The sequence below is a fragment of the Trematomus bernacchii genome, unplaced genomic scaffold (assembly GCF_902827165.1).
Source record: "Trematomus bernacchii unplaced genomic scaffold, fTreBer1.1, whole genome shotgun sequence".
Taxonomy (NCBI): Eukaryota; Metazoa; Chordata; class Actinopteri; order Perciformes; family Nototheniidae; genus Trematomus; species Trematomus bernacchii.
Window position 1 is genome coordinate 2993063 of NW_022987698.1, and position 17137 is coordinate 3010199.

At 38.8% G+C, this 17137-nt stretch overlaps 1 protein-coding gene across 1 annotated transcript; it reads left to right on the plus strand.

The window, feature by feature from the left end:
- Positions 1-230: 230 nt before the first annotated feature.
- On the plus strand, positions 231-14548 carry LOC117489954 (myosin heavy chain, fast skeletal muscle-like). The gene is made up of 40 exons (XM_034139552.1): positions 231-256; positions 344-554; positions 690-833; positions 926-1082; positions 1316-1343; positions 1451-1562; positions 1654-1746; positions 1889-1952; positions 2041-2139; positions 2230-2333; positions 2420-2558; positions 3302-3420; positions 3505-3654; positions 3746-3916; positions 4003-4309; positions 4571-4644; positions 5098-5185; positions 5338-5455; positions 5542-5665; positions 5752-5888; positions 6412-6667; positions 6763-7005; positions 7091-7267; positions 7356-7501; positions 7591-7681; positions 7976-8365; positions 8713-8839; positions 8946-9064; positions 9171-9367; positions 9534-9717; positions 9803-9968; positions 11050-11174; positions 11274-11582; positions 11681-11884; positions 11986-12111; positions 12611-12781; positions 12862-12966; positions 13891-13986; positions 14149-14280; positions 14433-14548. Exons 2-40 carry the CDS (start codon positions 351-353, stop codon positions 14451-14453), a joined length of 5817 nt encoding a protein of 1938 aa, XP_033995443.1. The 5' UTR covers positions 231-256; positions 344-350; the 3' UTR covers positions 14454-14548.
- The last annotated feature ends 2589 nt before the right edge of the window (positions 14549-17137 follow it).

Here is a 17137-nt window from a genome sequence, read left to right on the forward strand (position 1 = left end):
GGGGGTCCAGAGATTTCAGTATAAAAGACACACTCCCAGTTAGTCAGAAGTTTTGTACTCACTGGCTGCCAACGAAGGTGAGTCTTTCTGCTGTGATCAGTGCATTTAATGAGTTACTTTAAGAGCAGCTCTTTTGCCAGATTGTAGAAAGTTGTTAATCCTGTTGCCTTATAGAGACAGGCATATGATTCATTTCTAAGTTGAATTCTTTTTTTTTAGTATCCGTTTAACAACTGCATCACTTGGCAGCAAAAAGGTAAGTGACTGACTGGAAGAAGGAAATCAAGCTTAATACTAAATACTACTTTCATTATTTTATTTATACATTTTAATTTTTTTACAGAGGAACCATGAGTCGGGACGCTGAAATGGAGTGTTTTGGCCCGGCTGCCTTATACCTCCGGAAGTCTAACAGGGAGAGAGTAGAGGCTCAAAATACTGCGTTTGATGCTAAAACAGCTTATTACGTGGCAGAGCCTGCTGAGATGTATTTGAAGGGGAAACTCGTGACAAAGGAGGGTGGTAAAGCCACAGTTGAAATTCAAGGTGGAAAGGTATGTATACATTTATTCATGTAGTCATGTATACATTAGACACAAGTAAAGGTAATGTCTGCGGATCCTTACAGTACCATATCTTTTCTAATGGTGCTGCACATCCTCAAAACCTTTTTTTACTCTTTGTAACAGAATCTCACAGTTAAGGATGATGAAATCTTCCCCATGAACCCTCCAAAGTACGATAAGATTGAGGACATGGCCATGATGACCCACCTCAGTGAACCTTCTGTGCTGTATAACCTCAAAGAGCGCTATGCAGCATGGATGATCTACGTGAGTGTTGTGCAGGAGAGTGATTTATTGTATTGTATGCACATGTATTTGTAAAAAGATTGATAATTCTTTGATATTTCACACTGTTGTAGACCTACTCAGGGCTGTTCTGCGTCACTGTGAACCCCTACAAGTGGCTCCCAGTGTATGACTCAAAGGTTGTCAATGGATACAGAGGCAAAAAGAGGATTGAGGCTCCACCCCACATCTTCTCCATCTCTGATAACGCCTATCAGTTCATGCTCCAAGGTATCATTCAGTTCTTAGGCTACAGTCTGTACTCAATGGTCACCCTATAAGTGGGGCTTGTGTTTCACTGTTTTGTGTTGTTTCCACAACAGTTTGTTGTCCTTGGTAAACATGCAGCTTATTGTGACACTAGAACTGTGGTCTCATACAATTCATAATGCAATAATGCATTTTAAGAATATAAATGAATGCAATAACACAATGTGTGTGTGTAAATGTCATTCTCTCAACAGATCGTGAGAATCAGTCAATCCTGATTACGTAAGTCAATTCTCAGGATAACTTATTTAGACTGATATAACACTGATTATTTCTGTGTCTATCATTACTTACTTACACCAACACATTTGTCATTTTATGCATTATAGTGGAGAATCCGGTGCAGGAAAGACTGTCAACACCAAACGTGTCATCCAGTACTTTGCGACAATCGCAGTGGCTGGAGGAAAGAAATCTGAAGCAGTCTCTGGAAAAATTCAGGTGAATGATTTGTATATATAATAACTGTATATAAATATGAAATCTATAAAAAGTGTAAATACAAACATGTGTCATGGTACATTGTTTAAAGGGCTCGCTGGAGGATCAAATCATTGCAGCCAACCCACTGCTGGAGGCTTATGGTAACGCCAAAACTGTGAGGAATGACAACTCATCCCGCTTTGTAAGTTTTGAGTTTTTACAGTTTTACCTAAAAAGGCCTGATACAGGATTTCAAATATAACATTTTACTACCAAGTATAAAGATGTGTAATAGCAAAGGGAATCACAAATATGCCCACACTGATAACTGCATTTTTCTGCAGGGTAAATTCATCAGAATCCATTTTGGAACAACTGGAAAGTTGGCTTCAGCTGATATTGAAACATGTAAGCCTTCATCCGACTATTATCCAGAAGATTTAATCAAAAGACAAACAGTAAAACACTTTATTTATTATATCGCTTTGTTTTCCAGATCTGCTGGAGAAGTCTCGAGTGTCGTTCCAGCTGTCTGCTGAGAGGAGCTACCACATCTTCTATCAGCTGATGACCGGCCACAAACCCGAGCTCTTGGGTCAGACATTTTAGATGTTCAAGCCCATTTATAACCTGCTGTATCGTGTATTTTTGCTTTAAAAAATAACCAAACACAATCTTTTCTCAGACGCTCTCCTGATCACCACCAATCCATTTGACTATCCCATGATCAGTCAGGGTGAAATCACCGTCAAGAGTATAGATGACGTTGAAGAGTTTATTGCCACTGATGTAAGAAAATTATCAAATGAAAATGTTCTTTATTCGTTCAAAAGCAGAGAGTGCAGAGCTCATGTGTTTTCTTTGAATATTCTTAGACTGCCATCGACATCCTGGGCTTCACTGCTGATGAGAAGATGAGCATTTACAAGCTGACTGGATCTGTGATGCATCACGGAGGCATGAAGTTCAAGCAGAAGCAGCGTGAAGAGCAGGCCGAGCCCGATGGCACTGAGGGTATGTGGGACTTGAAAACTCGAAAACAAGTGAAAATGTATAATTTGAAACCTTTTTTACTCCCTATAAGGGGTGCAAGATAACATCGCCTCTTCTTCAGTATGGGCAGATAAAGACTTTGAAATACAATATCTACATTGTGCAACATTGAACATTTAATACAATATGACAGGCTGAAGGATGGGTATTGAAACCAGGTATTAAATTGCCAATTGGTAAATAATTGAAACTAAATTGAAAAGTAATGGTTGGACCTGACATTTTGCAGTTATTTTATGGGTAGTTTTTCTCTCTTTATATGCAATTATATTATCATGCTGTAGCCTCTCCTTTGCTCTCTGTCAGGATGTTGCTCAACAGGAGGAATGACTGATAATGACTGATGACTTTCTCCTTATGCTTTCTAGTTTTCACTCAGATATATTATTTATTTTTAATTATATTTTAGATTTGTTGATGATATTGAGTTTAGAAAGTGCTTGCTACTTCTCTAGATCTGTTACCTTAAATTAAATATGAAATAGTGTTGGTTTTTTCCAAGTAAATATATATTCATTTTGAAAAGGGTTGTATTTTGTGTTGGCATCCACTACAGTTGACACTTGATGTTCTCTTCATTATTATAATTATTTGGAAGAATATGTGTGCATATATGAGGATCGGCATCGGCCAAGTTGAGTCATGTAACCCTATTCTATGTAAAATAAATATTATGACTTTTCATGGTTTGCTATTATTTTCAGTCGCCGATAAAATCGCCTACCTCATGGGCCTGAACTCAGCCGACATCCTGAAGGCTCTGTGCTACCCAAGGGTCAAAGTCGGAAATGAATTTGTGACTAAAAGCCAGACCGTGCCTCAGGTAAAAACTTATCATACAGCTTAACCCCTAAAACCTTTGGTTATTGATAATAATATTTCATTATTGTTGTTTTTTCCAAATCAGGTGAACAATAATGTCAGTGCTCTCTGCAAGTCTGTCTATGAGAAGATGTTCTTGTGGATGGTCATCAGAATCAATGAGATGCTGGCCACCAAGCAGTCCAGACAGTTCTACATTGGTGTCCTGGATATTGCCGGGTTTGAAATCTTCGATGTAGGCTTTAAACACACATTGCACTTGTCAGGTTTACAGAGTGAAACAGCACAATGAAAGTTTGACATTGCATCTTCTTTCCCATCTCAAGTATAACAGCTTGGAGCAGCTGTGCATCAACTTCACCAATGAGAAGCTGCAACAGTTTTTCAACCACCACATGTTTGTTCTGGAGCAAGAAGAGTACCAGAAAGAGGGAATTGAATGGGAGTTCATTGACTTTGGTATGGACTTGGCTGCCTGCATTGAGCTGATTGAAAAGGTGAGCTACATGCAGTTGATTAACGCACACAGAAAACTATTTATGACTTTAAGCTTTGGTTTTTAATAATCATTTCATCATGACAGCCAATGGGAATCTTCTCCATCCTTGAAGAGGAGTGCATGTTCCCCAAGGCATCAGACGTCACCTTCAAGAACAAACTGTTCGACCAGCATCTTGGTAAAAGTGCAGCCTTCCAGAAACCCAAACCTGCCAAAGGCAAAGCTGAGGCTCACTTTGCTCTGATGCACTATGCCGGCACCGTCGACTACAACATCAACGGATGGCTGGACAAGAACAAAGACCCCCTGAACGACTCAGTGGTTCAGCTCTACCAGAAGTCTTCAGTCAAACTGTTGGCTCTCCTCTATGCATCACATTCTTCAGGAGATGGTAGAGGTTTTATTTTTATATTTAAGTGACTACACATCATATAAGATGTTAAGAAATGTACTAATGCATGGTATTCCAGCCAGACAATACGGGTACTTTGTATAGTCAATTTGTTATGTTGGGAAGGAAAGAGGGAAGCTGAGGGGCTTTAAACAAAATTACCCCAAAGGAAAGAAGTGTATTATGCAACATGTGATCACTTTGTAGTCATTTAAATACCAAAAAACAAAATGAAAATCTAACTATAAATGCTTTTTACAGATGCTAAAGGTGGAAAGAAGGCTGGTGGCAAGAAGAAAGGTGGATCCTTCCAGACAGTATCGGCTCTCTTTAGGGTAATTAATATTGTCAGAAATAAAGAATGTTGGTCACCCTATAAATATAATTATATGACTATCCATCATGCAGGGAATTATGTAACTCCTTAATGCCATAGATTTAATATCAAGTTGATGTATTAACTACGCATAGGAAGACCTTCAACAAGGCAAATTGTGGTTAAAGCAAGTGAGACGACACATTTCCTATACCTACAATCTGTCAAACTCTTTGAGGCTAAAACAAAAGTCAATATTTCATTTTGTTTGTACATACCTTCAGGCGTATCACAGCACCTTTACCATTCAACCTTTACAAACAAAAATGTGTTGAGCTCATTCATTTGCCACTATTTCTATGTAATGTGTTGAGGAGTTGTATGATCGAACGTGTATGAAACATGAAGGGTCTTGTAGTCGTGTCTGTGTCAAGATTTTAGAGAACATTTTAAAAGTTTGATGCATCCACAGGAAAACTTGGGCAAGCTGATGACTAACTTAAAGTGCACTCACCCACACTTTGTGCGCTGTTTGATTCCCAATGAATCAAAAACACCAGGTGAGTTATAAAAGTCATTTTATGATCTCTGTGAACTCATAACTATCCCTCTTTCTGTATGCTTATCCTGTCTGCTAAATACACATTTTCTCAGTATCACTGATCTGTGCAAGGGCTTCACTTCCAACACATTGTGCTTGTTACTGTTTAAGGTCTCATGGAGAACTTCCTGGTCATCCACCAGCTGAGGTGTAACGGTGTGCTGGAAGGTATCAGGATCTGCAGAAAGGGCTTCCCCAGCAGGATCCAATACGCTGACTTCAAGCAGAGGTAGAGTTACTGCTTCTGTACCTCTCAGTCCACATTTGTTGATTTGTGTTCTGTTGAAGATCTGATTTAAAGTGAATTTTTTTCAGATACAAAGTATTGAACGCTAGTGTCATCCCTGAGGGACAGTTCATCGACAACAAGAAGGCCTCAGAGAAGCTGCTGCAATCTATCGATGTGGATAAATCACAGTACAGATTCGGCCATACCAAGGTAAATAAACAGATTGAAATGCAATCATATAAGTAGCTTGAAACTGATTTTGATTGGTTAATATATTTGATCACATCTATTGTCAGGTATTCTTCAAGGCTGGATTGCTGGGTACTTTGGAGGAGATGAGGGATGAGAAACTGGTCGAGCTGGTCACAATGACCCAGGCTCTCTGCAGAGGTTACCTCATGAGGAGAGAGTTCGTCAAGATCATGGCGAGGAGGTTTGATCAGTATTTTCTAAGATACACATATACTTTAGCACTTATAGCAAAAGAAACATTGAAAGAGAGCTTTGTACATGTGCGGAATCCTTCATGATTTTGAGTACCTGATTTGAACTCTATAATGTAGGGATAACAACGTCTGCAAGTGTAGGAAGACAGCTGGCAAAAAAAAGCTTTTGTACATAGATGTCCTGGCTACTCTGAATCTTCTCTCACCCTCATACTGTAGCAATTCTTGGTCAGATATACCACAGGATATGTGTGTTGCTCTGGTGCTAAGAGCAGAGGTTTGTCAGATGTATAGATTTATAGGATGGATTGTTATAGCTTGTCCTGGATTGATCACAGAAGGAAACTGTCCACACTGTCCAACACAGTTAAATGTTTCCATGAGCTGTATTGGTGTCTCATTTATACACACAAAGGCATGTAAGAGGTGCAGCAATAAGAAACTGTTCTTTTGTCTTAAATAAGTGTATGTGAAAAAATTCAGATTTTTTTCTTTGTGTTGTGTCCCCAGGGAGGCCATTTACTCCATCCAGTACAACATCCGTGCATTCATGAATGTCAAAACCTGGCCATGGATGAAGCTCTACTTCAGAATTAAACCTCTGCTGAAGAGTGCAGAGAGTGAAAAGGAGATGGCGCAAATGAAAGAGGACTTCGAAAAGATGAAAGAGGATCTAGCAAAGGCTCTGTCAAAGAAGAAGGAGCTGGAGGAGAAGATGGTTTCTCTGCTGCAGGAGAAGAATGACTTGGAGCTGCAAATTCAGTCTGTACGTTCAAATGAAAGGGACTATAGCTTTTTCAAAAATCCTGGTTTTAAAGTTCAATAAATATATGTTTTTATTTGATGTCATTGCAAATCTAGGAAGGTGACACCCTCAGTGATGCAGAGGAGAGGTGTGAGGGGCTCATTAAGGCAAAAATCCAGCTTGAGGCCAAATGCAAAGAGACGTCTGAGAGACTGGAGGATGAGGAGGAAATGAATGGTGAGCTGACTGCAAAGAAGAGGAAGCTGGAGGACGAGTGCTCTGAGTTGAAGAAAGACATCGATGACTTGGAGCTCACCCTGGCCAAAGTGGAAAAGGAGAAACATTCCACTGAGAACAAGGTTCATGTCTCTCTTTTCTAAGCTGTGCTTATTAGAACATACACTGATTTAATAATGAAAACATGTGTTTATCTAACCTGTTTAGGTTAAAAACCTTGTTGAGGAAATGTCATCTCAAGATGAAACCATTGCCAAGTTGACCAAAGAGAAGAAAGCCCTCCAAGAGGCCCATCAGCAGACCCTCGATGATCTGCAGGCAGAGGAAGACAAAGTCAACACTCTGACCAAGGCTAGTGTCAAGCTGGAGCAACAAGTCGACGATGTAAGAAGCTGTGTTTTTAGTTTTGAGAGACCAAAGTTTTATATGTCCATTGTTACTCTTCACACTATTCTGTATGTGTATTCACCAGCTTGAAGGTTCCTTGGAGCAAGAAAAGAAACTTCGTATGGATCTCGAACGATCAAAGAGAAAGCTCGAGGGAGATCTGAAGCTGGCCCTAGAATCCCTGATGGATCTGGAGAATGACAAGCAGCAGTCTGACGAGAAAATAAAGAAGTGTGTAAAAATGACAACTTTATTTATAACCTCCCAAATTCCTAAATAACAGTATGTTTCTAACATTTTTCATTATTTTTGTTAACTAGGAGAGACTTTGAGATAAGTCACCTTCTTGGCAAGATAGAAGATGAACAGTCAGTTGGTATTCAACTTCACAAGACAATTAAGGAATTGCAGGTAATGTGTAAATATGTGTTTGGGCTTTGTCAAGGAATCTGATCATTGAATAAATTGTTTTTCTCTTTCATGTTGAAAACGTATAAATATGTGTGATTTACTTGAGACAGTTTAAGTGTCCTGATGTGTAACCATTACACAGGACTTTCTGCTCTGCAAAACAGTTCATTTTGAAAAGAAACATAGTTTATGAAATGTTGAGGTTATTTTCTCTATTATTACTTTGTCTTAGTTTTTGATTGTACAATTTTGTCAAATACATTTGAAAAAATAAATCTTTCTGTTGCATCACAGGCTCGTATTGAGGAGCTGGAGGAGGAGATCGAGGCTGAGCGAGCTGCTCGGGCCAAGGTGGAGAAGCAGAGGTCTGATCTCTCCAGGGAACTTGAGGAGATCAGCGAGAGGCTAGAAGAAGCTGGAGGAGCAACTTCTGTTCAGCTCGAGATGAACAAGAAGCGTGAGGCCGAGTTTCAGAAGCTGCGTCGTGACCTCGAAGAGTCCACCCTGCAGCACGAGGCCACCGCTGCAGCTCTCCGTAAGAAGCAGGCTGACAGCGTGGGAGAGCTCGGAGAACAGATCGACAACCTCCAGAGAGTCAAACAGAAGCTGGAGAAAGAGAAGAGCGAGTACAAGATGGAGATCGATGACGTCTGCAGCAACATGGAGAGTCTCGCCAGATCAAAGGTAACATTTATGATTGTTTTTTATTTAAAGATGAGTAATGACCACAATTCACTTTATTCAAGTATCATTACATTCTTTAGCAGAGGTGTTGCACAACGAAATGCTGCTGTAGTCAATGTATGCCAAAACAACAGTAGAGGGCTTCATTGCTATAAAAAAGTTTGACATTTTAATCTGGAGGAATTTACAGTAAGCAGCAGAAAGACAAACACAAGTGAATTCTCTGGTCAGATAATATGGCTAGGATAAACATTAAAACTTTGACTATTTTCTGCCTCCTATCCTTTTTTCATTGTCAGAAGCAATATGACTTCAGCAAACTAAATGGTGTTGATTTGTGTCTATAGGGTAACCTGGAGAAAATGTGCCGTTCTCTTGAGGATCAACTAAGTGAATTTAAAACCAAGAATGAAGAACATGTGCGTCAGTTAAATGATATTAACGCTCAAAGATCAAGACTCGCGACTGAAAATGGTGAGTGCAACATCTGGGAAGAGAATAATTAAACTCCTTCTGAAATCTTTCTGACAACATTTGTTAGTTAGCACAAATCACTAACCAAAAATACTTTTCTAATCAGGGGAACTTGGTCATCAGTTGGAAGAGAAGGAGTCTCTTGTTTCACAGCTTACCAGGGGAAAACAGGCTTACATTCACCAACTTGAGGAGCTCAAAAGGCACCTTGAAGAAGAAGTTAAGGTACGGTAGTGTCCTTTTTTTATAACATTGCCACAAATGGCCCAATGTTTTTTATCATACTAAGACATTATTATAACCAATTATTTTCTTTTTCTTTCTTAATTAGGCCAAGAACGCCCTGGCTCATGCTGTTCAGTCGGCCCGTCATGACTGCGACCTGCTCAGAGAGCAGTACGAGGAGGAGCAGGAGGCCAAGTCTGAGCTGCAGCGCGCAATGTCTAAGGCCAACAGCGAGGTGGCTCAGTGGAGAGCCAAATACGAGACTGATGCCATTCAGCGCACTGAGGAGCTGGAGGAGTCTAAGTAAGTCATCAAAATGTAAACTTTGTATAAACATTACCAATGACAAATGAAGGCTCCTCAGCTGTAGGATTTTGTTGTAATTTAGAGGGATGCATCTAATAGAAGCTTGAGTCGTATATATCCTTTGCATCATTTCTAAAACTCATATACTAACATGCTTTAACAGGAAAAAGCTTGCCCAGCGTCTTCAGGATGCAGAAGAATCCATCGAGGCTGTGAATGCAAAATGTGCCTCTCTGGAAAAGACAAAACAGAGACTGCACTGTGAAGTTGAGGACCTGATGATCGATGCAGAGAGAGCTAATGCTCTGGCTGCTAACCTCGACAAAAAGCAAAGAAACTTTGACAAGGTCAGATGTTTTTGTAATGTACTCTTTTTTTTAACTGGTTAATGTGAGGTGACAGAATACACTCATTTGTTTTTTACATGTTCAGGTTCTTGCAGAGTGGAAGCAGAAGTTTGAGGAGAGCCAGGCAGAGCTGGAGGGATCTCTAAAAGAAGCTCGTTCTCTCAGCACAGAGATGTTCAAGCTGAAGAATTCATATGAAGAAGCGATAGATCACCTGGAGACCCTGAAGAGAGAGAACAAGAACCTGCAACGTAAGACAACAAACATTAAATACTTTAAATCCTGTAGACATTTGTATCACCTCTTGTGATACATTGTTGAAAATGTTAACCCTAAACTAAGTGCAATCATTAACAGTGGCACCATTTATTCTGAAAAAGATTTCAAAACCAAGTTAAGTACTACACTGCCTAAGTGCTGCTTTTGATACTACAGACCATTTGATTCTTTTAAATAAACTTCACAATCTTGTTTGCACTTTACTGTTTTATGTTGGCTTGAATCTTGTACTAATAAGAACATTATTTAGTACTCAATACTTGAATTAATGGTCATCTAAGAGCTATATAATTAATTGTGGTGTTCCTCAAGGCTCAATTGTAGGTCCTTCACTTTTTAATTTATATATGCTACTACCTGGAAGCATCATTAGGAGACAAGTTTCCATAGTTATGCTGACGACACACATCTATACATTATCATGTCTCCTCATGACTCAGAACCAATATATGCCCTTTTTAATAGTAAGCTATGGATGGCTGAGCATTTTCTAAAGCTCAATCGGGACCAAGTCCTGGTTATTGATTCTGGAGCTCAGGAAAATAAACTGGATTAAAAACTTCCAAAATAATATATTGAAACCAGAATCTCAAACTTAGTTATGAACCACATATTTGAAATCAACAAATGTATGTATTACCTGTTGAATTGTTTTTTGTCTTCCAAAAACTAATATAGCTCTACAGCAACAAAACTCAGCTGCATAAGTATTAACAAGGACCAGACAGAGAATGTACCCCAATTTTAAAGTCTCTGCACTGGATACCTTTTTGCTTCAGAATTGATTGCTTTTAATAGTTTTTAAAGATCTAAAAAGCTATTTATCAGATTCGTTTTTTAGATCATCATACTGGTCCTTTTATATTAACGGGAGGCTTATTTTTGTTATTATGGCCTGCGACTGTAGAACAGCCTCACAGAAGACCTGAGAGCTGCAGAGAGTGTTCATAATTGTAATTGTCAATTTAATACTTAAAGAAATACAACAGCAATCTTTGTTGGGAAATACTTTTTAATGTACTACGTGGATTTTGTGTTTTGTTTTCTCAACAGAGGAAATCACAGATTTGACTGAAAATCTTGGGGAATCTGGGAAGACAATTCATGAATTGGAAAAGGCTAAGAAGACAGCCGAGAATGAGAGAGCAGAAGTTCAGGCTGCCCTAGAAGAGGCAGAGGTATTTAAACAACTTATTTACAAAGAAGGTGCTTCCTGATTCAAACACTGCAACCATCCATATACTTTAAACGTTATCCCTTTACATTTTATTTTGTAGGCTACACTGGAGCACGAAGAATCAAAGATCATCCGTGTTCAGCTCGAGCTCACCCAGGTGAAAAATGAAGTCGACAGAAAAATTGCAGAGAAGGACGAGGAGATTGAGCAGATCAAGAGGAACAGCCAGAGAGTGATTGAGACCATGCAGAGTACTTTGGATTCTGAAGTCAGGAGCAGGAATGATGCCCTGAGAATCAAGAAGAAGATGGAGGGAGACCTCAATGAGCTGGAGATTCAGCTGAGCCACGCAAACCGCCAGGCATCTGAAGCCCAGAAACAGCTGAGAAACGTTCAGGGACAACTTAAGGTTGGGCTTGAATATTTAACATAAATATGTTCAAAAATAAAGCTACATGGCTTAAACATATGTAAATTGCTGATGAAATTATGACATGTTTAATTCAGGATGCCCTGCTGCACCTTGATGAAGCTCTCAGAGGTGAGGCGGACATGAAGGAGCAGGTTGCCATGGTGGAGCGCAGGAACAACCTGATGATGGCTGAGATCGAGGAGCTGAGAGCAGCACTGGAGCAGACGGAGAGGTGCCGCAAAGTGGCTGAACAGGAGCTGGTTGATGCCAGCGAGCGAGTGGGACTGCTGAATGCTCAGGTTCTTACCTCTATTCTATCAGTACTGTTAAATACAAGGACATGTATTAATGTATAGACCATTTAATACATATATATAATCTGTATATTTTTCCTTTTTAGAACACAAATCTCATCAACACTAAAAGAAAGTTAGAGACGGACCTTGTCCAGATCCAAGGCGAAGTGGAAGACTCTATCCAGGAAGCCAGAAATGCTGAAGAAAAGGCCAAGAAAGCCATCACTGATGTGAGTCCTGCTTAGTATTTTGTTATGTATTCAATGCCCAGCTGCTTATGCAGAAGCTCCAATATTGAAATTGAGACATTACACAGGTTACTAATAACTAATTATTAAGAAAGTATAATATTCAACCTGGGTTACAGAAAATAGTGTCATTATCCGCCATCAACATGTTGGAAACTTTATATTTGAGAAATGTCAATGCATATTGGTTATACACAAGTAGTACTTTTAGTAAGTTGGTGCTCCTATTTTATATCCTTTATTTTATAAACCTAAACTGAAACAATCAGTAAACTATAAAAGGAATATCAGGGAACTACTTTAATCAAAAATATATAACCAAAAACATTGTGGGATAAAGTAACTTTATGGATTTTATCATTTCATCCTAAGTGATTTCCTGTAGTAACCTATCCTTTTATTTTTCATTTGTTTTATAAAATGGCTGCATTTCTCCTGATCTATCTGCTTACTGGCCTTCTTGCAATCACTCCACGTTTAGGCTGCCATGATGGCAGAAGAGCTGAAGAAGGAGCAGGACACCAGCTCTCATTTGGAGAGGATGAAGAAGAACCTGGAGGTGACAGTGAAGGACCTGCAGGTCCGCCTGGATGAAGCCGAGAATCTGGCCTTGAAGGGCGGCAAGAAGCAGCTCCAGAAACTGGAGACTAGGGTAAGTTCATTATTATTCATTATAAAATTAAGTTATGATTGAGGTTCACCTGCTGACTTTTATCCCCGCTTATCTTTCAGGTCCGTGACCTTGAGTCTGAGGTGGAGGCGGAGCAGAAACGTGGAGCTGAAGCTGTTAAAGGCGTCCGCAAATATGAACGCAGAGTGAAGGAACTGACTTACCAGGTACAGAGAACCAAAACAATGTGCACCTTAAATGTATTTTGAAATAGTCACGCAATTACTTATTATTATGTGATATTGTCTGAAGCAATTTTATAATTTTTGCCATGTTGAAAAACTGGATGTAGAATATTTTGAAACCTATAGAGGGCGGTAATCACCATCATATCTCTGACGCTCCAACAGCCCAGTGGTGAGGGGGAGCACAGCCAGAAAATAAACATTTGCAGCTATAAATACAACAAGGAGCTGCTTATACGTTTGACCACATGAGTGATATTTAAAGATCTGTTCAACAGATTTTTACCTTGAACTTTCAATGCAAACGACACTACTTGCAAAAACAGTCCAATTCGAAAAGATCAGTGAAATAATAAGCATGTTCAGAGTTCTTGGTAACTGAAGTACAACATTTGTTTGCCAAAACATATATATTGAGGTGAAAGTATATAAAATGACAGTTTGTTTTTTATGAAAAAAAAGATGAAAGCTGCCCCACATGTATTTTTTGTAAAGACACATACAAGAATGAAGATACAGTTATGATGAAACAAATACACTATCTAGTTCTTCCCCCTCAATCTGTGGAAAAGGGCAAATTGTGCTCAGCTTCAATTCATTATGGGCTCGTTATCATTATTATATCATTAGCATCGGGCCGATAGCTTGTGCAAATTATGCACACATTATGTCATGAAGCTATCAGCAACCATAATCCATTATTCCTTTCTAATTGTCTTGTTATTATGCATTATTTCATATATTTAGTATTTGGAATCGGCTTGGTTGGTCTTGTTAGTCTTTCTGAAGTGGCTTAACTGTGTAGGATGTAGGAAATGTTCTCTCAAGTGTTTTACAATAGATTTTGACACGTTGCAATGATGGTTGTGTTGGCCTCAAACCGCCTGTACTGTGTACTGCCTCTAGACTGAGGAGGACAAGAAGAATGTCACCCGACTTCAGGATCTGGTGGACAAGCTGCAGCTGAAAATGAAAGCCTACAAGAGGCAGTCTGAGGAGGCTGTGAGTGTGAAATATTTGACGCATGCAACGCAAATAGGTGTCAAACCAGTATCACTAACAATCAGAAGACTGACAGCATGATGCATCCTAATTGGATGATTTTCATCTCATACACGGGTCGAATTGTTCAAGGCGTCAATTCTTTAAATTCGTGTTCTGCAGGAGGAGCAGGCCAACACTCACCTGGGCAAGTACAGGAAGGTGCAGCATGAGATGGAGGAGGCTGAGGAGCGGGCGGACATCGCAGAGTCTCAGGTCAACAAGCTGAGGGCAAAGAGTCGGGAGATCGTCAAGGTATATTAATTTATATTTATTTTTATTCAAAGTACAATATAATCATACTTATATATTATACTTATACTATAAAACGAAGCCCTGTATCTTTACTTCTTGACAAAGGGTTAAAACACTAACTTCTCACTGTCTGTTTTTTTATTGATTTAAAGGGAAAGGAGGCTGAAGAATGAGCATCAGAGAAGAGGAAACGCAGCACAAGAAATCATAAAATATGACCTTTGATGTGTCACGTATGTAACAAGAAATAAATCTGAAAGCATTTGAATACCTTGTTTGTGCCATTATTCTGATTGTTTCACATCACTCTTAATGAAAATAATGTATAGAATTCATTTGAATTTAAAGTCTTACTTAACAGATAATTTACAAATTATTATTTAAACAAATGAGCATTGAAAAAAATACAACAATATATAGTATCTATGTAATACACAATTAAGAATACAAATAAATAAGTTAGAATACATTATAATGAACTTAACTATTACAAAAAAGCATAGGATAATAGAGATTCAGTCCACCTAAAATGAGTCATGTATGTTGTGTCTATATCTGAGCAGCAGTGTATAGCTTCCTCTTTAAAAATAATCGGGTCGTCAACTGTTGCCTGTTATCACGTTAAAGTCCTGCAGGTTATGATAACTGTAAATCTGTTCCTCGTGGTGATAATGTTACTGACAGTCCTGTGACCGTACAGTTCTTTTATGTGCCTCGAAAACACGTGTTGGACCATCTCAAGTTGTGATGGAAATAGACCTATTAGTGTACTTCAACACACAGTGATACACAGTGAATGTGTGTGTGTGTTAACAATCATTTAAAACAATTGAAAGCAAATATGAAGAGAAAATAATTTAGCTTTTTACTAAATAGTCGATATGGAAAGAATGTAACATTTTCTATAACGCCCATCTCTAATGCAGATACCTTACCTTATTAAGTCATTATAGATTTCATGATGTGTTGTAAAAATAAATCCATAAAGCATCATGGATGAGTTTGTTACTATAATTATACGGTTCTAAAAGCATATTGTAACATACTGTATATGTATGTTCATAATGCATTATATAGACAATCACAATGGTGCTTGACCTGTGTTCTGACTTAAAAAAGGTTGTGTTCATTAAAAGCTTTTTAAAAATGTATTTTAAAATAACGTTTAACAATTGTTTACCATCAGTTATTAGTGTGAATGCTGTTTACAGCATTCCACTATAGTTCTTCGAATCTTTATTCTTCCCCTTATTAGTGCGAATGCTGTTTACAGCATTCCACTATAGTTCTTCCAATCTTTATTAGTGCGAATGCTGTGCCACAGCATTCCACTATAGTACTTCAATTTCTTTATTCTTCCCCTTAAACTTATTATTTCACCAATACTTTGGCTCTCCATAACTTCAGCTTACTTTCAGCTACATAAACCATTCAAATATCAAACTATTCAGCCTGTTCAGGAATCGATGGGAAACCTTCAACTTTTTAAAAATATTTTATACTTTTTGAAATATTCAGCTTTTTAAACTCTTTTTTTTAACATTGAAGTCAATGGGAGATGCCTTCAAATCCTCTTTTCCTACACTTTGCGCCAAATGCTACTCCTTCCACATACTTTCAGCTAGACCTTCAGCTATTCAAAATTGACTTTTATTTTTGATATCTTTTACACTTTTTGAGATAATTAACTTTGTTTGGAGCTTGGTAGAGAGGCCTTTTTCAGATTTTAACATTAGTGTGGATGGAGCAGCTCGTTAAGTCTAGAGTGCTTTGATCTCAAAACAGAGTGCAGCAGTGCTCCCCCAAAAATATTTTAAACTTGTCATAATTCCCAAACCCTACACTCCTCAGACATATTTTTTCATGAAAAACGTAGGAAAACCTCTCCTAGGTTGGAAAATGAATAAAAATTAAGAAGAAATATTAAACAAAATGCCTCTTGAGGGCATGAAGAGACAAAAAGTCCAGCTAGCTCCCAATTGATTCCCATGTTAAATCTTTCCGGAACTTTCTTCAGAACAGAGAGAAGTACACTTAAGACAAACTGCTCCCATCTCCACATTTTACACACAAAACCAAAAAAAACAACATATATCAGTTCATTGGGGTTCCCTGATGCTCACGGTCTGGTCATTTTTTGATAGGAGCCATCGTTTTTGAACAGGTGGCAAAATTGTCAGATATAATCCTCAATGCATTCTTAATGGGACTCAGGCGCCGTTTACACGAGGAGAAAACTGCTTGTACAGTATCTGCATAGTTTCGCGTGCGTATAGCCCTATTATTTACACGAGGCCGATAGACACTGACCCCACAAACGATAACGGGTCCCAAGGTGGATAGATTTGCAAACGAAACGCTCTGGGGGGTCAACCGAGTCCGTGTAATCACCTCTATACGAATATTTCCTGGAAAAATAGGATAGCCCCACCTCTCCCCACCTCTCCTGCTCACTGCTGTACTAGCAACTATCAAAAATAGCTGTGTTAATTAAACGCACAAGGGGTTCTTGAATGAAATAATATTATAAAAGGCAAACCAGAATTGTTAACGCCCAATATACTCCTTAAACAAAATAAACAGAGTCAGATTTCATGCATTGATCCATTATATTGACAAAGGTGCATCTCACCCGGTGTTTGTAGAGAATATCTCTCTTTCTGAGCCGTCCTCTCGATGCAATATCCACAGAGACGTGCTTCTTGGTTTCTTTCAGTTAACTTCCCCGTTGCATTTATCCATATGCTGAGGAAATGACTATATCCCGCTGAATACCAGCAATCGCCACACACAGTGACTTCCTCCTGTCAGTAGCTACTGCTAGTGCTACTGCTACTGACCATGCTACAGATATTAG